This window comes from Podarcis tiliguerta, assembly GCF_965153285.1.
Source record: "Podarcis tiliguerta genome assembly, chromosome: 10".
Lineage (NCBI taxonomy): Eukaryota > Metazoa > Chordata > Lepidosauria > Squamata > Lacertidae > Podarcis > Podarcis tiliguerta.
Genome location: NC_139543.1, coordinates 62,367,679 through 62,392,413, shown reverse-complemented (window position 1 = coordinate 62,392,413; position 24,735 = coordinate 62,367,679). Strand labels below are relative to the sequence as shown.

Sequence of the window (24,735 nt, the reverse complement as noted above, 5' to 3'; positions counted from 1 at the left end):
TACACGCAGCCAAGAGACCCCAGGGCTATGGGCCATCAGAAACTAAAAAGCCATGCAGTCTGTTCTGTCCAAACAAGGGAATATTAGCAGTCACTCAGTATTCTCGTTTTGTATTTTTCTGTTGTGAACCGCCCTGGGAACTTTGAATGAAGGGTATTATACTACTACTACTACTTTGTTGTTTAGTCGTTCAGTCGTGTCCGTCTCTTCGTGACCCCATGGACCAGAGCACGCCAGGCACCCCTGTCTTCCACTGCCTCCCGCAGTTTGGTCAAGCTCATGTTCGTAGCTTTGAGAACACTGTCCAACCATCTCGTCCTCTGTCGTCCCCTCCTCCTTGTGCCCTCCATCTTTCCCAACATCAGGGTCTTTTCCAGTGAGTCTTCTCTTCTCATGAGGTGGCCAAAGTATTGGAGCCTCAGCTTCACAATCTGTCCTTCCAGTGAGCACTCAGGGCTGATTTCCTTAAGAATGGATGCGTTTGAACTTCTTGCAGTCCATGGGACTCTCAAGAGTCTCCTCCAGCACCATAATTCAAAAGCGTCAATTCTTCGGCGATCAGCCTTCTTTATGGTCCAGCTCTCACTTCCATACATCACTACTGGGAAAACCATAGCTTTTACTATACGGACCTTTGTTGGCAAGGTGATGTCTCTACTTTTTAAAATGCTGTCTAGGTTTGTCATTGCTTTCCTACTACTACTACTACTACTAATAATAATAATAATAATAATAATAATAATAATAGGCCTTTCCACTTCATCCCTCTGATATAAAAAAATCATGGCGTTAAATATGATAAAGAACTACTTAATGCCGCAGGTATGGCAACAGTAGAGCATGCACAGCCATGGAATTCCTCAAAGAGTTCCTTAAGTCAGGTATCAGTTCCTGTAGTTCCCCACCCCTGGATCAAGGAAACTTCATATAACATGAGGATGTTGTTGTTTTTACAACGCCTTACTAGGGAGAGACTCTTGGTGTAGTATCTGGCTAGATACCCGTGGGTTCACAAATCAAACCGGGTAGAGATTGGCACCCTCAATGAACACCTTCTGGATTGTGGAGGCTGTGCTAAGTTGCCATGGCTAATAGCCACTGGTGGACCCTTCAACAAACCCAGTTTCTGGCACGCTCCAGTAGGTATCCAATATTTTGGATCCCACACAAGCAAGTACAGTGGTACCTCGGGTTACATACGCTTCAGGTTGCATACACTTCAGGTTACAGACTCCGCTAACCCAGAAATAGTACCTCGGGTTAAGAACTTTGCTTCAGGATGCGAACAGAAATTGTGCTCTGGCGGTGCGGCAGCAGCGGGAGGCTCCATTAGCTAAAGTGGTCCTTCAGGTTAAGAACAGTTTCAGGTTAAGAACGGACCTCCGGAACGAATTAAGTACTTAACCTGAGGTACCACTGTAATGTGTGCGTACGCCTTATTTCTCCCCTTCCATGGGTTTAATTGCCATGCCTACGGCTTTCAAAATCAAGAAGTGGTATCTGCGATGGGCACACGGGTCGTTCAGTTGGGGATGTGAGGTTGGGCCAATATCAACAGGCATTTCGTATCTCACCTCAAATGCAACACATTTCAGGGAAAGTCTGTTTATTTAGTTCTCCTGACTTCCAGTGCTATATACGCATGTGAGGCTGAGGTTGTTGTAATACTCAGGGTATAGACCAGAGCCAGCCAATGGGGCGCCCTCCAGATCTCTTGGACTGGTTCCCCACATTTCTTCACTGCAACTTCAATTCATTGGTTGCTGCTTTTCTTATTAAATGGGTGGAAAGGAAGGTGGAACACCATTATATCGTATCACATGTCTCCTTTACCAGGCATCCACTGGAGGAGACTCAGGTTGCTCTTGACGGTACATTCACAGAAGCAACCCATTTGGGCCTCCTCCGTAGGCTGTGTTCAGACACCACACTAAACCATAGTTTAGCATGATGACGATGAGCCACAGCAAACCACTGGCCCTTGCCCTCCTCTTTTGCAGCCGCCAAGATTGAAAACACCTGCTTCTGAGTAACCACAGTTTAGCATGCTGTCATCTCCAAACTCTAAACTGTGGTTAGTATTAACTACGTTTTCCTTAAACAAGGCAGGCTAATTTAATTTCCAAATAAGCTCCATTAGCCAGTTGGCTGCGTTCGGATGACACGACCGGCTACAGTTAATCTAAACTGGAAATAAATGGTGCCATACTCCTCCCTGAAGCTGCACTGGAGGAAGATGGAGGGTGTGCGAGCCCAAGGCTCATGGTGGGCTGTTCAGGTCATGCTAAACAATGGTTGATCATGGTGTTCAAACCAGGCCAACAAATATAGACCTTGCAGGCTGAGTGTGACCCTTGGCATCTATAAGAAAGAAAGCTACCAGTCAGCAAGGTTGGCACAGAAACCTAGGATGCTGCCTTATTCTGAGGCAGACTGTAGGACCATATACCTCACTATCTGACACTAGCTGGCAGCAGCTTGCCAGACTTCGCACAGAGTTCCCTGACAGCCGCCCTACCTGGAGATGCTGGGGATTGAACCTGGTACCTTCTGCATGCAAAGCAGATGCTCTACCCCTGAGCTACAGGGCTTTCCTCATCAAATCCGCAATGGCCTCTGCTTGACAGCCACCAACTGTGCTGGCCCAGGTGGGCCAATGGTCTAATGAAGTATAAGACAACCTCCTTCCTTGGAAAACATTTACGGTGCATTCAGTCTTCCCTACACAGTTCATCGTTACGATCCTCTCTCGTTTCCTCACTGTAAACTAATTTATCCAAGTAAGCACAAACAGTAGTTTATCCGTTTATCCACCCACATCTAGGCTCCTGCCTCTCCCAGTTGCTCTGTCTCAGGCTATTATCCCAGAACACTTATTTACTACAAAAAACGGATAACGCTGCGGTTACGTGGGTTCAGTTTCTACTTGTTTTGTCTGAGAGGAGGAACTCTTCCACCAGAACCACCTCCTCACTGTTCTAGCCTGCCTCTGTTCCTTTGGGCATCGTTAAGCACAGCAGAAAACACATTTTCTAAAGTTCTTTGCGAGTGGTTTCTGCTTCGATGAAAAATGAAAGCAGCTCTCTGGTGGGCTTCAAGGCTTCTATGCTTCCCCTCCCTCCCTACAGAAGGCCTGGGGAAGCTGTGAAGTTCTTGTTGAACTCCAACTCCCAACAGCCATGGCCAACATGGCCAATGCAGCAACACCTGGAGGGCCACAGGTTCACCATCCCCTGCTGTAAATCAGGGATGTCCAACAGGTCGATCGCGACTGGTAGATCCCTGGGAGGTTTTCATAGAATCATAGAGTTGGAAGAGACCACAAGGGCCATCGAGTCCAACCCCCTGCCAAGCAGGAAACACCAACAGAGCACTCCTGACATATGGTTGTCAAGCCTCTGCTTAAAGACCTCCAAAGAAGGAGACTCCACCACACTCCTTGGCAGCAAATTCCACTGTCAAACAGCTCTTACTGTCAGGAAGTTCTTCCTAATGTTTAGGTGGAGTCTTCTTTCTTGTAGTTTGGATCCATTGCTCCGTGTCCGCAGATCGCGGTTGATTGCTGGGTCCCTTTCCTTAGCGTTGGTAAAATATCATCTGGCCCCCTCACCCTGCCCTCCAGAACGGAAGATGGGGTTTACCTCAACAACTTTGCCCTGAACTCCTGAACTCCCAAAAAGGGGTGGATCACTGCCAGTTTTTAATTCTGCAGCAGTAGGAGTACAATATGGGCATGTCTTTAAGTTAACATCTTACATTAAAAACCTGACAGTACCGAATTATCGAAGGCTTTTCACCAAAGCCAGACTAAACGCCTTTCCTTCTGCAGTGTTGGATGGCAGGTTGAAGAAGAAGAAGAAGAAGAAGAAGAGTTTGGATTTGATATCCCGCCTTTCACTCCCTTTAAAGAGTCTCAAAGCGGCTAACATTCTCCTTTCCCTTCCTCCCCCACAACAAACACTCTGTGAGGTGAGTGGGGCTGAGAGACTTCAAAGAAGTGTGACTAGCCCAAAGTCACCCAGCAGCTGCATGTGGAGGAGCGGAGACGCGAACCCGGTTCCCCAGATTATGAGACTACCGCTCTTAACCACTACACCACACTGGTTGAGAGGAGTTCCCTACCAGGACACACTTTGCTCGTGTGCTCAAGACATCGATTCTGTAAAATGTATTTTGTTGCACTGTGCAAAATATGAGCAAGCCAGGGCTGAACTGATTTGCCCTTGCTGGTACCTTTCCCAGGAAAATCAGAGGCTCACTATGTCAGGTTCCTATTGGAAGACCGGACAAACGCTAGAACATTAGCAGCGGCAAAGTTTTTATCAGTGGTTGCAAGAACCAATGATCCCTGTTGTCAGGGGTTCAGGAGCAGAGGCACAGGAAAGGGAGGAAATAGAGAGCGAGGGGGAGGAGTCCGAAGGAAATGTTAGCGATGACAGCGGTCCGAGGTCTCTGAGTCTTTCCAGCGAATCGGAAGATTCACAGAAAGGGGCTCCCATGGTCAGGGCAAGGGGGGTGCCTAGGGGGACACCCCAGGAAGAAGGGGCCAGAGGGGACTCAGAGAGCAGCAGTTGGAAACTAGGACCAGCGTCCACACCAGAGTGCAGTAGGGGGGAGGAGTCCCAGGCATCGGGATCAGGCGGCGCACTGCCAGCGGGAGGACATGAGTCAGGATTGGCCACGCCTCCATCGGGGAGCGAGGAAACGGTCGAGAGGAAGGTTGAAGGCTGGGCGCACGCGCCAAGTTCAAATGTACAGGAGGGCGGCACAGTTGGCAGCCCGGATAGGGAGCCAGGTCCCAAAGCCCGCCGAAAAGAGCGGGAGGAGTCAGGGGGGTCAACGTCAGCGTCAGAAGAATCCAGGAAGGAAGGGACCCCGGGGGGTAGCAGGACCCAGAGGAGAAAGGAGAGACGGAAGAGGTGGAGTAAGGCTAGAATCTTAAACTGGTGTACAGGGGGCGGAGATTCAGATGGAGCTTCGCCGATCTAACCCTAGACGTAGAGCTGGGGCGCTGCGGCTTGAAAATGGAAACTGTACTTCAATAAAGACTTTTGTACATTACTACCGGCTAGCGTCGGTCCTCTGTGAGCTGGGACCTGGAGCCAGCTCTGACACCTGTCTTTTGAACAAAATGCTTGTTAAACCTGGAGGTAGGCTGTCTGAATTGTGCATTGCTTTGTAACGACTTGTTGGGTCTCTGGACCATAATAAAGATTGATTGATTAATTCTGTGAGTAGATCGCAGTCTCTTGGGAGTTGGCCACCCCTGCTATAAATGAACATGCTAAACAAAACATGGAATGCCCCACTGGCGTGGGAATTGGATGAATTCCTCTCAATTCCTGCTTTTGTTTCTCTTTCCGTCTAGGGACCAAAGAGACACTCAGATATTTTAGGAATTTCATGACAAAAGGTCCTAACTCTATTTCCCGGCTGCTGTTTGATTTCCTCCCTAAATCGTTAATCTTTGGCCTTACCTCTTTTGCTCATATGTTTATAAGATCCATTGTTATCTTGGACAATTGCTGATAGCTACTTCCTCTTGTTCATCACTCACTTGACAGCTCTGTCTTCCGTTTCTCCATCTGGGATGCTGCTACTCTCAATGACATTGCTTCCTTCCCCTTCTAACTTTTTTAATGGTCCCTTTTTATTTTATTAGAATAATAGTGACAATGAACAATAAATAATGCATGGAGTAAAGAAATGTGTGTGTAGATATATAGCATAATCAAACTACTATTACAATAAATTATATTGATATATATTGTCCTGCGCATTATTCATTCCAAAATGTAATAATAATAAAGATTCCATGGGAATTGCTAGGGAAACTGATTAAAAACGAGAAAAAACTTGTCAAAAACCCTGGGAAGGAATCAATAAAGTATAATATTAAACTGATTCAAACCCAACTTTCGATGATAATGAATCAAGAAATAGATTGGAAGATTAAAACAAATTCAAGACCATTTTTTTATTTTTTTTTTAGTTTGCTAATAAACCTGGAAGATTGTTGGCATGGCAGTTAAAGAAGAAGCAAGAAGAGAGTAGCATAAATAAATTAAACACTAATGGTAAAATTATAGATAATCCAAAAGAGATAAGAAACCAATTTGTATGCTATTATACAGAGCAATATCGAGGAAAGTAAGGTGATGTTACAATGATGGAAGAATATTTAAAGGACAGCAAGTTACCTAAAATATCTGCCAGATCCTTTAAAATTGATTTAAAATTGATGGTACTGTACTGAGCTTTTCTACAATGCTTTAGCAATTATTATTGTTGTTGCTGTCAGTAAATTTTAAACCACTTCCAAACCTAGCTCTGGAACTATTCGTTGGAAACAATTCAGTGATAATATAATTGTATCATTTGGCAACAGATATCCCATCATTTCCAAAACAAAATTTTGAACAGCAGACCAGTGCATTTGCACCAGCAAACAGCTCCAAAATACATGCAGGCAACTTGACTATTGCATCATCAACATTAACCCCTTTCCCCTTTAAATACCCCCTGAGAAATGCTGCGTCCACAATAAGGGCAAAAGGACTTCTGACATGATCCACATCTTTAGCCTTGCCTTTAAAAACATCAACAAGCAGAGGGGGCACAGAGGGTGCCTGGATCCGTACCATGCCAATGGAGGAGGAAGGTTTTGATGCCACAGCAATCTCTGTTGGTTTCATGGGACTGACTGCACGCACAGGAATGGTGGGTGGCACTATCTAGGGAACCCCCAAGGGGGAAAGGCTCATAGGTCGGGGAGAGGTGGTGGGATGACAATGGATGGTCAGAGGGAGAAGACTGGCAGGGAGGGGAGCTTGTTGCAGCAGGAGGGGGAGACCCCCTGGCTTCTTCACCATCGCTGCCTCTTGTCCCCCTCCTCTCCTGCTTCCGCTTCTGATTGGTGGTTATGTTTAATAAGTGCTTAAAGTAATGCAGGTTAATGAAATGTTGATTAATGTATCATTATCTATTTTATAATTGTAATACAGTGGTACCTCGGGTTACACATGCTTCAGGTTACATACGCTTCAGGTTACACACTCCGCTAACCCAGAAATAGCGCTTCAGGTTAAGAATTTTGCTTCAGGGTAAGAACAGAAATCGTGCTCCAGCGGCGCGGCGGCAGCAGGAGGCCCCATTAGCTAAAGTGGCGCTTCAGGTTAAGAACAGTTTCAGGTTAAGTACAGACCTCCGGAACGAATTAAGTACTTAAACTTATCATTATTTAATGATACCACTGTATCATTAAATAATGTAGTTTAAAAAAAAATAAGAAATCATGTTGTTGTTGATCACTTCCAAGTTACAATAACTCACTTTTCCTTTTAAATGCAAGATTATGTAGATTTGTTTTGTTTGCTATTGTCATTATTATTTTCGTTCTGTTTTTAAATGAAAGCATTCCGAATACAGTGGTGCAAGACGAAATTAATTCGTTCTGCGAGTTTATTCGTCTTGTGAATTTTTTCGTCTTGCGAAGCACCACTGTGTTTTGACAGTTTCCCATAGGAATGCATTTGGCGGTTTTTAAAAAAAGGCGCAAGACGTTTCATCTTGCGAAGCAAGCCCATAGGGAAATCCGTCTTGCGAAGCAACTCAGAAAACGAAAAACTCTTTCGTCTTGCGAGTTTTTCGTCTTCCGAGGCATTCGTCTTGCGGGGTACCACTGTATTGTTTTAATGCACTGACATCATCTAGACCTTGTCCTAGTCTTCCCCTTCTGACCACTCATCATTGTCCCACCACCACTCCCTGGGCTCTGAGCCTTCGTCCCATGGGGGTTCCTCAGTTGGTGCCTCTCACTACTCCTCTAGAATTCTATGACCCTATATAAATTTAGTAAATAAGTAATAAAACGGGGGGGGGGGAGCCTGTTGCCAACAACCTGCTTGCAATATCAACAACACATTTGCAGGGGGGAAAGGCTCCCCGGGGAAGAGGTAAACATTCCTGTTTGCAGATATTCCCCCTGTCTGTTTCAATGTCACGGTGCAACTCCTAGGATCCTCCGTGGTATTCAATACATCTAAAGTCTCCCCTTTTGCTTTTAGAAAAAACAAAATTCCTGGAAATCCTTCCTTTTGAATGGAAACCCTGCTATGACTCCGTCGTTAATCATTTGGATCAGTTTGCTGGTGATAGGAGTCATTACAGAAACTCTGCATCTCCTGTGAGCAACGGCGGGATTTGTCGTGATGAGCTAAGCTGTGTTTGATTACTGTTATTATGTGGAAGGAGAGAGGAGGAGAGAGCAGCTCCTGGAAGCTTATAATAAGCATTGCACCAGCCGGCTCTTTACCACTCTCTGAATTTCAGAAGCCAAGAGGGTCAACTCAGGGACAGGTTTAAAGCCACACAAGCTTTGTGGCTCAGTGCTAGGGCACCTGCCTTGCCTGCAGAAGGTCCCCGGTTTGATCCCTGGCATCTCTAAGTAGGGATGGCAGAGACCTCTGCCTGACATTCTGGAGGGCCACTGCCAGTAGGCAGTACTGAGCTAGGTGGATCAATGATCTGAATCAATATAAGGCAGCTGTCATGGACTGGTTGGAAGCAGGGGAATGGTGGGAGGAATCAGCTGCGGAAACTCCAACGGAAGAGGTCTCAGAGCCAGGGGATTGGTGGTGGGATGACAAAGCGCGTTCTCCTTCACGGAGAGCACGTGTTGCGGTGGGGGCCGCCAGGACACTCCAAAGTTGGGGGCGGGCTAATTGATCGTTGGCCACTGATGCGACTGGGGCTTCCCTTGTTGTTGGGAAGAAGTTAATGTTGCCATTTGTTGATTGACAACCAGAAATGCTAAAACGCCTTGCACGAGGCTAGGGCTTCCTCTTTCCGCCCGTGCATCGGATTGCCCGTCCCCCCCTCCCTAGAATTAGGGTTGTTCGCTTTGACCTTGCTATGCCTGTCATGGGGTCCTCTGCTCTTGGGGCAGGGGCCCCGTAGGAATTTTGTCCAACTGGCTGACTGGCTGGGGCCATTTGGTTTTTGCCTACTGTAAGGTTGCGGTGAGGCATTGGTTTATGGTTTGGTTGGTTGAGGGGCATGGATTGGCTGTGCCTGCCCCTCTAATGCTGCTGCTGCTGCAAGGGATTCCGTTAAAGGAATCGGGGGCTAACTATTGCTTGTCCACTCTGTCAAGGGAGCTCAGGCCATAGCAATGAGCTCCTGGTTGCATTTGGGGTGAGGGCAGGTTCCCTGCTCCATCGCTACCCCCAAGTGTATTCCCCTATTCTGACTTTCGCATCGTGCGGAATGTCAGACTGCCCCCCATGGTGGGGGCAGACAGTCGCAACCAATGCCTAAGCAACCACTCACAAATTTGTGTTTTAATAAAGTTGTGGCCAAATTATGCCAAAAATCTTAAACAAAAAATTCTGTGTGATGTGTGAGTTATTGGGGTGGCCCTGGGGACCTTGACACGCAAACAGTGGGCAGAGGGAGAAGAGGGAGAGGACGGGGAAGAGGAGGTGTCAGAAGCTGAAGAGGTAGAAAACGTAGTGAGCTACAAGAGTCTGTGGCAGAGAGAAATGCAGAATCGGAGGCAGAAGCTGAAGCGGGAGAGTGGGATGTGGGAGCCCAAGAGGAAGAGATGAGACAGGCAGATGAAGAGTCACAGGTGTCGCCCCCTCCTGCTGCAACAAGCTCCCCTCCCTGCTCCCAGAACAAGAAGAGGCATGAAAGGGACAGAGGAGAGGTTGGCTGCACACAGGCACAGTCTCTGATTGCTTGGGGAAAGCCCTGGTGGGGAGGCTGGGAGTTTCAGCCCCAACAACTGGTTTTCATGGAGGAAGACCGCCAGGAATGAGTTGCCCTGGACCTGACACTCAACCAATTCTGTAGAGCTCATGTTTTTCGCTAATAAAGAGTTAACTCCATCTTTGAGCTGTGTGATTACTGACTGAAGTCAGCTTTGTTTCTACGTGGTAATTTCACTTGAACAAACCTTGGGTTACCTCAGCACAATTCATGTCTACAAGTTTAGCCATGAGTAGTGAAGATGGGGGAAGAAATCTATTTTGGGTCGCAGCTTAATGCAAACCTTCCTAATTCCTGCTTCCAAAAACAAGACGTGAGCTGAAATTCCGCTGCCCTTCAAAAATTTGCACTTCTCAGAATTTTGTGATGCAGCTCCCAAACCAAAACACGCGTCTGGGGGATGGCTGGCATGGTTAGCACATCAGACTAGGACCTGGGAGACCAGGGTTCAAGTCTTCCACTCGGCCATGAAGCTCACTAGGATGACCTTCAGTCAGTCACTGCCTCTCAGCCTAGCCTACATCACAGGGTTGTTGTGAGGATAAAATGGGGTGCAAGAGAACTATGTACATCACCTTGAGCTCCTTCGAGAAAATGTGGGATGTAACTGCAATCGATAAATAAAATATATGAACCATGTGTAAGCAGGGCCCCATGACGCCAATTTCAGCGTCCCTTTCTTAAGCATTCTCCCCCATTCAGCGCAGCTCAGAGGTGGATGCTGGTGGTCTGTTGCCTAATCCATTTAGGCACGAGAGCCAGTGTGGTGTAGTGGTTAAGAGCGGTAGACTAGTAATCTGGGGAACCGGGTTCGCTTCCCCGCTCCTCCACATGCAGCTGCTGGGTGACCTTGGGCCAGTCACACTTCTTTGAAGTCTCTCAGCCCCACTCACCTCACAGAGTGTTTGTTGTGGGGGAGGAAGGGAAAGGAGAATGTTAGCCGCTTTGAGACTCCTTAAAGGGAGTGAAAGGCGGGATATCAAGTCCAAACTCTTCTTCTTCTTCCACTTCTGGGCAACAAAGGTCAAAATCAGCCTTCCTAAACTCACTGGTGGAGGAAGGCGGGTGCGGTGCGCGCCGGGTGTCAACCGTGAGGGCAGGTGACATGCCTGTGCCACCCCCACCCCCACTTGCTGCGCAGGCAGCACCCCCGGACGCTCACAGCGCAGGTGGCAGGCAGCTAGGGACAATGCTGTGGCAGGCGGATAGTGGCGCCCCTCAGCACTCGTCTCATGGGCAGCTAGCAGCGCCCTTCCTGACGCTCTGCGGGCAGGCGGCAGGCAGCTAGGGACACTCACCGTGCGGGCAGCTAATGGTGCCCCCCCACGCTCGTTGTGTGGGCGGCTAGCCCCACCCCCGCGCCGCCACAGGTGCTGGGGCAGGTAGCTCCGCCCCTGCCTAAACTCTCCTATTTCTGCTTCCATGAAACCTGCCAAGTAGCAGAATCCAATGAAAGGATAGCTCAGTTGGTAAGCATGAGATTCCTGGATCTCAAGAATCAGCCCCTTCTCTCACAAGGAGCCATGGTCTCAGTAAGGGCCTTTCCTGCAAGATGTGGACAAAAAGGTTTATTCATCAACAGCCCTGCGCTGCCCTTTCGAAAAACCCACCCATGTATCCAGCAGATTACAAAGCGCTCAATTTATACAGGTGGGCTGGCATGTTTTCAGATGGAACAAACTGTACGTGTTTCATCGCTGCTATTGATTTGAAATGCAGCTCCTGCTGAGATGCATAATTTTATTCATAGGGAAGGCTTGTCAGCACCAGTGGAAATAGTAATTATCGTGCACGCAAAATAACAATCTATCGCAGCGCTGCAGTGGAGGCGCCGAATTGGAAATTCCGAAATGAACACATTTCCATGAAAAATTTTAAAGAAAGAGGAGCTGTTGGAAATTGGGCGGTGCGGGTGGGGGATAGACCAAGTGGCAGAACGCTAACCCTTTTGCTTGCACCAAGTCCCTGGTCTTTGGTCCCCTGCATCTACAGCTGGAACAAAATCTTAGGGGGGGAGTGGCCTCTTTCATGAGTTCCAGGCAGTGGCAAACCACAGTGGACAATACTGGGCTAGATGGATGGACCAATGGTTTGATTCAATATAAGGCATAGGTTGAAATGCTATGATCTTCCTTGCACACAAAAAACTGGGAACAGGGGGTCATAGCTTAGTGGAAATGCACTTGCATTTGTACATATAAAGTCCCAATCTTAAGGTTCTCCTAAAAGGGCTGGGGAAGGTGGTTATCTGAAACAGTAGCTGTGCCTCTTGAAATTCTCCAGCCTGTATAATAATAATAATAATAATAATAATAATAATAAGTGTACTCTGCCCATCTGACTGGGTTGCCCCAGCCACTCTGGGCAGCTTCCAACAGATATAAAAACAAAGGCCGCCTTCAGATGTCTTCTAGAGGTCAGGTAAGTGTTTATTTCCTTGATATCTGATGGGACGGCATTCCACAAGGCGGGCGCCACTACTGAGAAGACCGTCTGCCCGGTTCCCTGTAACTTCACTTCTCACAGTGAGGGAACCACCAGAAGGCCCTTGGAGCTGGACCTCAGTGTCTGGGCTGAACAATGGGGGTGGAGACGCTCCTTCAGGTATGCTGGACAAAGGCTGTTTAGGGCTTTAGGTCAGCACCAATACTTTGAATTGTGCTTGGCACGCACTCAGTTTGTGGACAGAGAACTGGATTCCACCAGTGACATTTTCTCAAGAGGGGAAAAAAAACAACCTCCATCGTTCTGCCCGGACACTGAGGTCCAGCGCCGAGGGCCTTCTGGCGGTTCCCTCGCTGCGAGAAGCCAAGTTACAGGGAACCAGGTAGAGGGCCTTCTCGGTAGTGGCCCCCGCCCTGTGGAACGCTCTCCCACCAGATGTCAAAGAGAAAAATAACTACCAAACTTTTAGAAGACATCTGAAGGCAGCCCTGTTTAGGGAAGCTTTTAATGTTTAATAGGTTATTGTATTTTAGTGTTCTGTTGGAAGCCGCCCAGAGTGGCTGGGGAAATCCAGCCAGATGGGTGGGGTATAAATAAATTATTATTATTATTATTATTATTATTATTATTATTATTATTATTATTATTATTACCTGCAAAATAATTTTGACTCAGCTCTGTTTGGAGCCACTTCCAGTCAGAATAGTAGGCAACGCTGGCCATGGTTTAGTGGTCTGGCTTAGTATAAGGCAAGTTCACATGTATGAAGCGCATATATCCCAGAGTCCACACTACACGTTTCCTTCTCAGGGATGTTAGGCATGTTTGCATCTGCTCCAAGGCCTCCAGAGCTATCAAGGAACCCACGTGTCACTATAACAGAGTCTCTAAGTATATGTAGCAAGGCCTAGAGAAGTCCCCACACTATAATCAGCCTTGACTTCTGTGCTATTTTCAGAGCAGATAGGAACCTGCCAGACTGCAGTGGGTCAGCCTAGGCCTGGTTTAGAATCATTCCAACCCATTTGTTTCCAGACCAAATCCCAGCCATGGCAGATTTCCATACTTCTTCCTAGACAGAGAGCTAACTCAAAGCTTCCAGGCATGCACAGAAACAATCTCAGACCTCGCCAGTGAAAACAATCTCTGACCAATGCTTGCTCCAACACCCTCAACACCACCGTTATCTTGATTCAGGCCTAAACCAACGTAATGTAATTTCTTGATCAGTTCTAATTCAGCCATTTTGCACTAAAGCTATCTTGTCCCATCTAGCTCACTATTATTATTATCTTTTAATATTATTTTTATTAAAGATTTTTCTTAGTTTACAAAAGTACGTGCGTTGTTTGTTTTTCAGGTTATAGAGTTTCTTTTCTATAGATCAGTTACATTTGATGTGAAAGAGTGCTGTTTGCATGTTCAGACCTTTAAACCTCCCCCTTAAATAAAATTCAGACAAGACTCAAATTTTGGTTTGGTTTTTGGCAGAATTTAGGCCACAACTTTATTGATTACAGCAAGTGAGTGGTTGCATAGGCTCTGGTTCGACTAGCTCCCTGCGCCCTTGCAGGTAGCACTGGCCCAGGGCACCAGCATAGGTCAGCCTAGGGTGAACACCCGGATAGGCGGAAAGCCGGGAACAGGCTAACTCCACCACCAAAATGTCCCCCTGGACTCAAGCATGGGCACAACCCCCTCACAGGGCTGACCAAACCATTGAGTCCCTGGATTCCTTTAACGGAATACCCTTCACATAGGGATGGCGAGAGCGTTCTCCCATCCCTATCACCTGAACCAGAGCCTATCCTCAATCTTACAAGTTGTGACGGTTTGCTACGCAGCAGGCGAAACCCAAATGGCACCAGCCAATCAGCCGAGTGGAGAAAATTCTTGCTGTGCCCCTGTCCCAATGACAGATGACACATGATGGCATAGCAAGGTCAAGGGCACAAGCCCTAAAAATAGGGAGAGGTGGGCGGGTGTTCCGATGCACACACTGAAAGAGGAAGGTCTGGGTCATGTGTATAGGTATATATAGGTCCCTTGATCTGTTTAGCCTGTGTCCCATTGACCTGACTGAACCCTGCACCAATTGGGTGTTGTGGCTATCCAATCAAACCCACCCACAACACAGGGTTTGGTTGCCAGGTCTCACCGCAAAACGTGCCCTCTTTAAGGGAAGACCCGATATACAAAATAAAACTGGGGAAGAAGAAGAAAAAGGGGAGATGAGTGGTAAAACTTATATTCTTTTACTTAGTGTATATGTGAGGTCCATTTTGCTCAGTATTGGCTGGCAGGAGCTATCCAAGGTCCTTCCACCCCACCTCCTACCTGACTCTTCTTTGAACTGGCGATGCAAACAGACCTTCTCATTGTAAACCGCATGTTCCATATCTGACCTATGAAGCTGTTGTGTTCTTTCTTGGACCCGGCAATGTGTCAACCAGCCCATTGATTCCCCAAGGATGTGAGAACCAAAATGCGCAGACTCCCCTTAATCAGCATTCTTTCCCACATTCCTTTTAATCTATGAATTGAAGGATGGATCGGGTGCTCAGCCTCCGTCATTATTCAAATGGCCTCGCAAAACAGTGTGGTTAAGCTAATTAAGGCTGATTCTTCAGAGAGAGAATATCTCACTTTGCATTTGCTAGCAAACATTGGAGAATAATTAGCAGTACCCTTTGCTTCCCCAGTGAGGGAAATAGACATCTAAAAGGTGAAGCTTCTGGGTGGAGTTTGCGGAGGACGGGGCCTTGCGTTTTCAGAACAGGATACGACGAAGAACGCTGATCTTTATTGCAAACAAATCTCGATCCAATAAATCGCTGTGTCTCAATTAACCTTTTCAAGGTTAATAAAATAAAACAATGCTAGAATATGATATCTCAGGGGAAAATCTGTTTCCAAAAAGCGTATATTAGCCCAAAGGTGTTTATTAAGAGAAATTCACACTAGAATGCTGGTGCATTTTCAAGAACAGCAAACTGCTGCAGAAATGCGGAAAAATGACAAACTGAGAAGACCAAAAATTTACAGTTTCATCCAACTCTCTTCCAGTTGCTGGAATCTGAATTACATTGACTACTGAAGGGGCTGCCATCAACACCTCCCCACATCCCTGATTATATTGCCTTTTGGAAAGCCTCCTTGAGAGCCAACCTTGGCTGAAAAACTGAACAACAACAGCAGCAAGTGGGACACACAACAACCATGTTGCAGTGTGATGCATTCCCTGTTCAAGATTCCAGACACGAAGGCAATTTCTCCCTTCCCTTTCTAATAGGCAAATCCATCAACTTAGCCCACTCGAAATCCGTTTGCAATCTGGCCAAAGACCGTAGTCCTCCTTTCCTATATCTCCCAAAATTACCAGAAAATCTAATCAGCCCTGAAGTGACACAAATGGTTATTGTCAAAATCAGTCCATGTTGCTGTGTTGCTTAGTGTATTCAATTTGCTAATGTCTCTCTCTCTCTGTGTGTGTGTATTCTTACTGTGGGTGGGAGCGTAAACCTGCACCTGTTAACGTGATTTCCTAAGACTGATTCGATATTGCTTCAGCTTGGCACAAGGTGCACAAAAACCCCTCCATTTTTGTCTATGATGAATTCAGAAGAAGCAGTTCAAAAGAATGGCGACAACAAGGTATACAGGCACATCTTTGTTTGGGTTGTATGACCATAATGCAGTTTTATTTCTGTGTTGACCAGGGGATGAGGAGTAGAAACAAACCCCTAATTTTCTGTCTACTGTTCCAAAAGATTTGTTCTCAACAGACGACGAGAATAAAGTTGAGGTTGCCCTTGGAAGTGTCTGCCTCAAAACTAATTTTTCCTACCTGTCTGCTCAATGCCTCACTCTCAAGGGGATCATTAAATGAGTCTTCTTGTTTATTATTATTATTATTATTATTATTTACACCCCACCCATCTGGCTGGGCTTCCCCAGCCACTCTGGGCAGCTTCCAACAAAATACTAAAATATAGTAATCCATTAACATTAAAAGCTTCCCTAAACAGGGCTGACGTCAGATGTCTTCTAAAAATCTGGTAGTTGTTGTTCTCTTTGACATCTGGTGGGAGGGCATTCCACAGGGCGGGCACCACTACCAAGAAGGCCCTCTGCCTGGTTCCCTGTAACTTGGCTTCTCGCAGTGAGGGAACCACCAGAAGGTCCTCAGAGCTGGACCTCAGTGTCCGGGTAGAACGATGGGGGTGGAGACACTCCTTCAGATATACTGGATAACCCAGTCATGTCCAGCTCCCAAGCGACTGTGATCTACTAGTATTTAAAAATGGCAGTGATATAACCAATGTTATTGCTAAGAGTTGTCAAGCTTTTGGGGGAGACAGTGTCCAAAGCTGAGCTTTTTTAGGAGGGAATGACCACAGTTATTTTTTGTTTGTTGGGGGAGGGGAAACAATCTTCCCGCGAATGGCCAGCTGCACACCCGCAAACGACCAGTTGGACATGCCTGACATAACCTCACAGACTGATGGGCCTGGCTATTTCAATGCTTAGATCTCTTAGCATCTTGAAGAAATATAAACATGGGGATGGAGAGAATGAATAGGGTCATCATTTGTCCTACGTTAGAAATCCTCTGTTTGAAGGACTGTCCAGTTCATCCTATTTAAATAGAACTGCCCATCAACAGTTAGCACTGGGGCAGGTGACCGAGAAGCCACACAGGTCATCTTGTCACAGTATTAATTTTGGACACAGCACTTGCAAAATTTTGTAAAAGTGGTATGTTAAAGGACGTACACAGAGAGAAAGCAACAACGGCTAACCAAAAGCTTGGTTTTTAGCAATGATCTGATCCTTCCTCAACATCCCCCCAAATGCTCCGCATTGGCACCAGTTTTTGAGTCAAACGGGGAACTGGGGAGACTGCATGGAGTTAGGACCCCAGTGCTTATACCTTAGCAAGATAAAAGATTTGAGATGTTCTGCCCTTGAACAGGGCAGACAGGTGAGATCAAATACCGTGCTCAAAATTCGACCACCAGCTGAAAATCACAGCAGGGAACTAGCCCTCCGAGCAGTCAAAAGTACAGGCAGTCTAAAATTATCCTCTGCTAATTAAATAAAGCAGGGACAAATGCACTAACGTGTTTTCTATGTCTTGCACTCTGGTAGCTTAACTCGACGGAGCAGCTGCCTTGCGTCTTAGTCATCCAGAGTACGTGTGGAGACTTTACAAATAAGATGGCCGTCCCCGGGAGGATCTACGAAACGGAGGGTGAGGCACCAAAAATGATTTATAATAGGGGAGCCAACATGATGTCCTTTAAATATTGTGGACAGCAACTTCCTACAGCCCCAGGAAGCATGGCCCCTGGTCAGAAATTATAAGAGCAAAGGCCCACAAGAGCAAAGGCTCCCTTTGCTTTAGGAGAGCTGCCACATGACTGGATGCTAGGTTAACTGAAGAAAAAAATATATATTGGACATGAAATTATTTCGAAGGTCCAAACTGTATGGGTCACAGTGTTAGAAACTCAGATATATAAGCTAATCGCCAAATGGCACCTTAATCCTGGGTTAGGGTTGCCACAACAGAATGTCTAGGTGCCATTTCGCTCCAATGTGGTGGCTCCCAATTAGCTAATTACTGAGGACCCCCTATTTTTCAAAAGCCAAGCCATGGACTCCCTACTTTTGAAAACGTTGATTTCTCTATGGTAGTTACCTCTGCAAAGCATTTTTTTAAAAAACAAAATTTGGGGTGGCCCCTAATAAGCAAAGGATTTTAGGTATACTAAAAAAAATCCCAGACTAGGGCCGAGCGAAATCTGGTTTTCAACATCGCGATATATCAGCAATTAAACATCACAAACAGGCATGTCCAAAGTCAGTTTCGGGGGCCTAATCCGACCCATCGGTCAGTTTAATCCGGCCCCTGTGGCAATTTATTTCAATCCTTAAAAAAGGTCAACAACTTTGTTTGACCCTATGGTTGGCCCTCACGGCCCTTCACTTCATCAAATCTGGCCCTCTTTGAAAAAAGTCTGGACACCACTGCTAGTCCAATATATCACAATGTCCAAAATTGGAAATCAGGCGTGGGGATGTGGGAAGGAGCAGTCATGGAGAAGATCAGGAGGGTGGGGGTTGTGCCTTGAAATTGGCTGCCCCGCTCTCCCTCATGTGAGGAGCGATATATTGCCGCGTATTGCCAAGTCAAATTGTTATTGCGGTGTGATTTGGATCGATAAATTGAAAAACAGCACAGCACTAGAACAGTCCCTAAAATTTGTGATGCAAAAATGATGAACATTTGGTTGGGGAGAGGCAAGGGATGGGGCCACGGACCCCACAGGTGCATTCCTTGGACCCCTAATTGGGAACTACTGTTCCAATGGATTCGGCCATAGTTTCGCCTTCTCCCAAGGCTTTATGATCCCTTCGGGCAAGCAGTCCCCTTTATTGAATGCTGGGAAATGTTATTACATGCTGATGTGCCTTATCTGCCTTCAGCTCCAGCACATGGTAACTGCAGCACAGATGAATCATCGCCAGATGGGAAAATATACTAGGGGGTCAGGGGGTCAGGTGACAAGTAGATTTAGCTGCTGCTAAATATAAGAAGGAAGAAGCAAAATTATGTTGGGAAGTAAATAAATCTCCAGCTTGCTTGCTGCAAGTTATTCAGTTTTCATCTCTTTCCCTCTCTCTTCCAGTTTGCAATCTGAAATTTGGAAACGAAAAATGCAAGGAGGGGGAGAAGAGGAAGGAAGTGGGTTTTGGTTGGGAGGCTGTTTTCTTAGCTGTCAAAGAAAGGAAATGTGTGAGACGAATAGGAGGGGAAACCTGGAAACAAGCCCATCTCTTCCTTTAAATTTATGAATTAACAGGCCAGGGTTGCGTCAAACTACCTAGTTGTAGTCAACTAATTTCTACTCAGATTCGTTGGAACTAAAAGTATGGTTAACTGAGGACCATTAATTGTAATGGGTTGAATACAACCCACAGCTTAGACACCACTTTGTGTTTCAAAATGAAATCCTAAGGTAGTCCACATATAAATAAAATGGCAACAAAATATCTCAAGAATATCATCCCCCTTGGCCAAAGGCAGAGGCCAGGACAATGGCAGATGATCCATTAGGGCTAATGGGGCACTGTCTCACCACCCTCAATGCTATGTAGAGGAGTGGCTGGAGACAGCTGCTGGGAAACCCCTTGGGAACCCCCAGGGGAAGAAGGTTCAGAGCCAGGGGATTGGTGGTAGGGTGATGATGAGCAGTCAGAGGGAGCCCTGGATACAGAAATGACCTGCGCCTCCATGGACAGCTGTGAGTCCAAAATGACTCCCTGGCATCACACCTGGTCCTTCAGGGGCACAGTTACCCCATTCAGGACCAGGAAGTCCTCCACACCAGCCTGCCCCCTGTCCCCCAAGAACAGTACTTCTGTCTTGTCAGGATTCAACCTCAATCCATTAGCCGCCATCCATCCTCCAACTGCCTCCAGGCACTCACACAGGACCTTCACCGCCTTCACTGGTTCTGATTTGAAAGAGAGGCAGAGCTGGGTATCATCTGCATATTGTTGGACACCCAGTCCAAACCCCCTGATGATCTCTCCCAGCGGCTTCATGTAGATATGCTCAAATGAGTATAATCTCAAGCCTTGAAATGAACAGCATAAGGAAAAATAATGTCTGATGGAACCACAATCCCTTGTTCGAAGTCTAGCATCAACATCAAGGGTCAAGGATATAATATTTGTTTATTAATTGAGAACACCCACCAACTGCTTAATTAAACTATCGTTTGAAGATGAGCCTGAGAGATACGGCACAGAGATTAACTGAAACCAAATAGTGCAAAGAGATTAAATTGAGCCAAGCTATCATTGATCAAATTAAATAAGTGTGTCTAGGCATGAGTGTTTCAACCAGGAAATAACAGACAATGTTTTTTCCTCCGGATCGGATTCAGCAAAGTATTATTAATTGTTGTTAAACGACACACAGTTATACCGAAGAGGAAATAAGATCTTATCCAAACTTAGTTGAAAGAAATACGTTTTTCATGGGTTTAAGGGCATTCAGCAAAGAAGAGGCTTAAAGACACACCGTTATTCTTAATGTTAGTAACTGGAACATCTTTCTTAATGCCGGCAATAATCTGTCTTCTTCCTGCTCTATGGTCATCTGTTCCTTCTCAACATTACTAAGTATTTATTTAAGGAAAGGAGTGGAGAATCCATTTCATGCCTTCCTCCAGACAAGGGCTGCGCTTATTTAATGTCACAGAATTTAAAGCTGTGCTGAATCGCCTGCTATGTTCTCGCCAGGTAATTATTATTATTCTTCCTAATAAGAAATAAGGAATAATTCGTTCTGGCTTGGGAGGAGCACGGATCTCTGCAGAGAACTGAGCTCTAACCCAAATTCATGGACAACTTATTAAGCCACCCTATGACTTATGAAATTTCAATTTGCCATCAAACATATATTTGAAGCCATAAGGTCTAGAAACTTGTTTGAAAATCATATTTTTTAAAAAGCTGAGACTAGGGCTGGGCAATATATTGATACAGTGGTACCTCGGGTTAAGAACTTAATTTGTTCTGGAGGTCTGTTCTTAACCTGAAACTGTTCTTAACCTGAAGCACCACTTTAGCTAATGGGGCCTCCCACTGCCGCCACACCGCTGCCACACGATTTCTGTTCTCATCCTGAAGCAAAGTTCTTAACCCGAGGTACTATTTCTGGGTTAGCGGAGTCTGTAACCTGAAGCGTCTGTAACCTGAAGCGTATGTAACCCGAGGTAACCCACTGTATATTGTCCAAAACTGGTTTGAAGACCGTATCATGATACTGGTTTCATAATTTCTAACCTGGCAATATATTGTGAATCATGATGCGTGTTTCCGTGTGTGTGCAATGCAGAAATCACAATGTGGGGAAAAGCGTGAATCCAGCTAATGCTTCTCTTGATTCCTGTCGCCCTGTTAACTCTGCCAACTCAGCTCTCCCCTGCCCCCAGCAGAGGGAAACGGATTAGAACAGGCACTGGCAAAAATCCCAAGGCAAGAAAAACCATGAAGCCAGCCATCTAACACAGCTCCATCCTTATTTCAGATATCGTGATATATCGGTATATTACAATGTTTGGATGGTGATATATCATGATGTTGAAAACCACATACCACCCAACCCTTGCTGAGATTCTAGGGCAGGGGTCTGCAACCTTTAAGACAAAAAGAGCCACTTGGACCCGTTTCCGAAGGGGAAAAAAACCGGGAGCCGCAAAACTCGTCATTATAAAAATAACTTTTTTGTCACTTTTTTATTATTTCTTTGTTTGACCCCTCAGAATTACTCCTCCTCATAGAAATAAACGTTAAATTAACAAGTTACCTTTTGTGTGTGTGTGTGTGTTCTTCACTCCCCTTCAAAACAGTGACCACAGTGCATGCCCTTTTCAATGCAGTGACCAGCGTACATAACCCTTACAATTTAGCGGGCGGGCGGGAAGGTGACGTCGGGATGGTGAGTGACTAACACAAGCACCGTCCCCATGCGACGTCACAGCCAGTACAGCGCCCGCCACAGTGGGGAGTGTCGGGGCGCACAATGCGCCTCCTCCCCTCGCTAGTATCCGCCCCGGAGCCACGGCAAAGGTGTAAAAGAGCCACATGCGGCTCCGGAGCCGCGGGTTGCAGACCCCTGTTCTAGGGGAATTAAGATACGGGTACTCATTTGTCTTGCACCTGATGCACCCTTGATATCCACCAATGTATATGCTACCCTAACCATTCTGTCCTTGTGCCATAAACATGCCCGCCTACTTTTTGGGACACTTTGCTGCAAAGCAATTTAATGTTTGCTGGAGTGTGGCACAGCCGTGTTAAGATTTATTAACTCATCAGATGAGAAATGGCTCTCGCCTTCAGTCTGCCGAGCTCTTCCAGCGCTGCCTGCCGAGGAATATAATTATTCTACTGCCAACACCGTGACCGTAAACGCCAACTCTCTCCCCACCAGCACCCTTTGCTCGGCCTGCCAGTTCCTTTCAGAAGAAACAAACAATCTGTTTCCTACCTTTTCTTAATTATGCTGGGATTTGCAGTTACCAGCTGAGTTTTGGACCCAACGTCCTTGCTGTATTCACTGGTGAGAGGTGGAAGATTGCATCTGAAAGAAATAGAAACACATCATGTATTTTAACTTCTCTGCTGTTTTCCCCTCTCTCTCTTTCTTTCTTTCCTTTTTTATTTCCACCGTTTGAAAAGCAAAGAAAAACTCTATCAAGCACCAAAGACTGGCACGACCAAGCAGTGGCTGGAGTCCAGTGTCACAACAAATACCGTATTTTTTGCTCTATAAGACTCACTTTTTCCCTCCTAAAAAGTAAGGGGAAATGTGTGTGCGTCTTATGGAGCGAATGCAGGCTGCGCAGCTATCCCAGAAGCCAGAACAGCAAGAGGGATCACTGCTTTCGCTGTGCAGCGATCCCTCTTGTTGTTCTGGCTTCTGAGATTCAGAATATTTTTTTTCTTGTTTATCTCCTCCAAAAACTAGGTGCGTCTTGTGGTCTGGTGCGACTTATAGAGAGAAAAATACGGTTCACTGCATGCAGAATCACTGAATTGTAGAGTTGGAAAAGACACACGATGGTCATCTATTCTCAGGTATAATTCTTGGCATCTCTAGTTAAAGGGGAACTACGTGGGCAAGACTCAAAGGCCAGCAGAATTTGGCTCCTTTGAAATCTTTCCACCCCAAGTGGTCATTACAAGAACTCTGGAACTAAGTAAGAGTGACTGAGTTTCCTTCCTTCCTCCTCCCTCCCAGTCCCTTTCCTCTTATGCCTCTTGGATTGTCAAGCTGAGGGTATAGACCGCTTTCTCGGTGACATTTCAGAGTCAGCACTCCTGTCTTTGCTCTTAACCTGCTCTGGGAGCTCATGGCTCCAGAGCAGGGTAAAATGCTTTAAATAAATAACGTATAATAAATAAAGTGTCCCTACCTGGCTGCAAAGAGTAAGGGGTCTACAGGGTACCATGGCCCCCTGAGATACCATCCCAAGGATCACTGGATTGCACCAATGAATGCTTGTCATTGTTTCAGTTATTTAATGCACATGTATCTCTGCCTGATCAGAAGGTCGGCAGTTCGAATCCCCGCGACGGGGTGAGCTCCCATTGCTTGGTACCTGCTCCTGCCAACCTAGCAGTTTGAAAGCACGTCAAAGTGCAAGTAGATAAATAGGTACCGCTCCGGCGGGAAGGTAAACGGCATTTCCGTGCGCTGCTCTGGCTCACCAGAAGCGGCTTAGTCATGCTGGCCACATGACCCGGAAGCTGTACGCCGGCTCCCTTGGCCAATAAAGCGAGATGAGCGCCACAACCCCAGAGTCGGCCACGACTGGACCTAATGGTCAGGGGTCCCTTTACCTTTACCTTTTATCTCTGCCTTTGTTCAAATAACTTGGTGTCATTAGTTCTCCTGTGATCTCCCGTGAAGACGGTGTCACCATATAGTCACTAGGTGGCAGTAGACTTAGTTGCATCTGTGTGGAGTCCAGATTGGCCTATCTGTTTCTGTTCGTTTCGCAGAGAGGCAATCAAGTTTTTGTTTAGATTCTTGGCAGGTGCCTCATCTAAGCCTGCCATCTTTTCTCCCTTCCCAGCAAGACAGAACAAGGTCTTGGCATCATCAGTAGAAGTGCGTCATCTGCCTTCTCTGACCGTTCTCTGGCTCATTGTTCAAATGACTGTCCTTCCCCTTTATTTTATTATTTTATTGATGGATGACATTTATATACTGCCCTCCATCTGAAGATCACAGGGTGGCTTGCAGTATAAAAACACAAAAATACATAATAACAAACAAAACACGCAGCCCTCTACAGCGTAGTAAGCCATAGGTTGTATAATCGGCCGGGGAGAAGAGGAATGTAATGGTACCTGGCGAGTTTCCCTGGGGAGAGCATTCCACAAATGGGGAGCCACCACAGAAAAGGCTGTTTTTGTGTTGCCACCTGTCAGGGAACTGCCATTGGAGCCAGAGGGAGAGGGAGGGCTCCAGAGGGATTCCGGAGAGCGTCCCGGGAGGGAGAGAAGCAGCACATCTTCTGGGGAAGGAAATCAGCGTAGCACCAGTGGAGAAGGGGGGCAGATGGGGGAATCGGCGAGGTGGCTCCAAGACTCTTCGCCAGGGACCAGCGGGGAGACCATGGGTCCTCTGATGCCTACACCCTCCCTGCGCAGGAGGCGCAGAAGGCTTTTATGCTGGAAGAAGTTCAAGAAACGCCCACTGGCGGATTCTGCCAGCGATTGAGACAGCCACGGGCGAGTGGCTGTCCAGACAGAAAGGGTTCACTCAGGCAACCCACCCAGGTGTGGCGCCGATTTACGCACGAGCAACCCCTAGAACCATTACACCACCCTCTGCCCTTCATGACGAAGGGCCTCGGATGATGATCACAGGGTCTGGGGTTAGTTCATATGGGAAGAGGCAGTCCTTGAGATATTGTGATCCTGAGCCAT

General features: G+C 46.5%; 1 protein-coding gene across 2 annotated transcripts in view; it reads right to left on the bottom strand.

Moving 5' to 3' along the window:
* ST8SIA1 (ST8 alpha-N-acetyl-neuraminide alpha-2,8-sialyltransferase 1) overlaps window positions 1–24,735 on the bottom strand; it is a 90,900-nt gene that overhangs the window by 7,349 nt on the left and 58,816 nt on the right. For both annotated transcript variants that reach the window (XR_014502653.1, XM_083402357.1), the window contains exon 4: window positions 22,286–22,378. Coding sequence is in view for 1 of the 2 variants with exons in the window: in XM_083402357.1 (XP_083258483.1) it covers window positions 22,286–22,378 (93 nt within the window). In the remaining variant the exon portion in view is untranslated. The remainder of the gene's footprint in view (window positions 1–22,285; window positions 22,379–24,735) is intronic.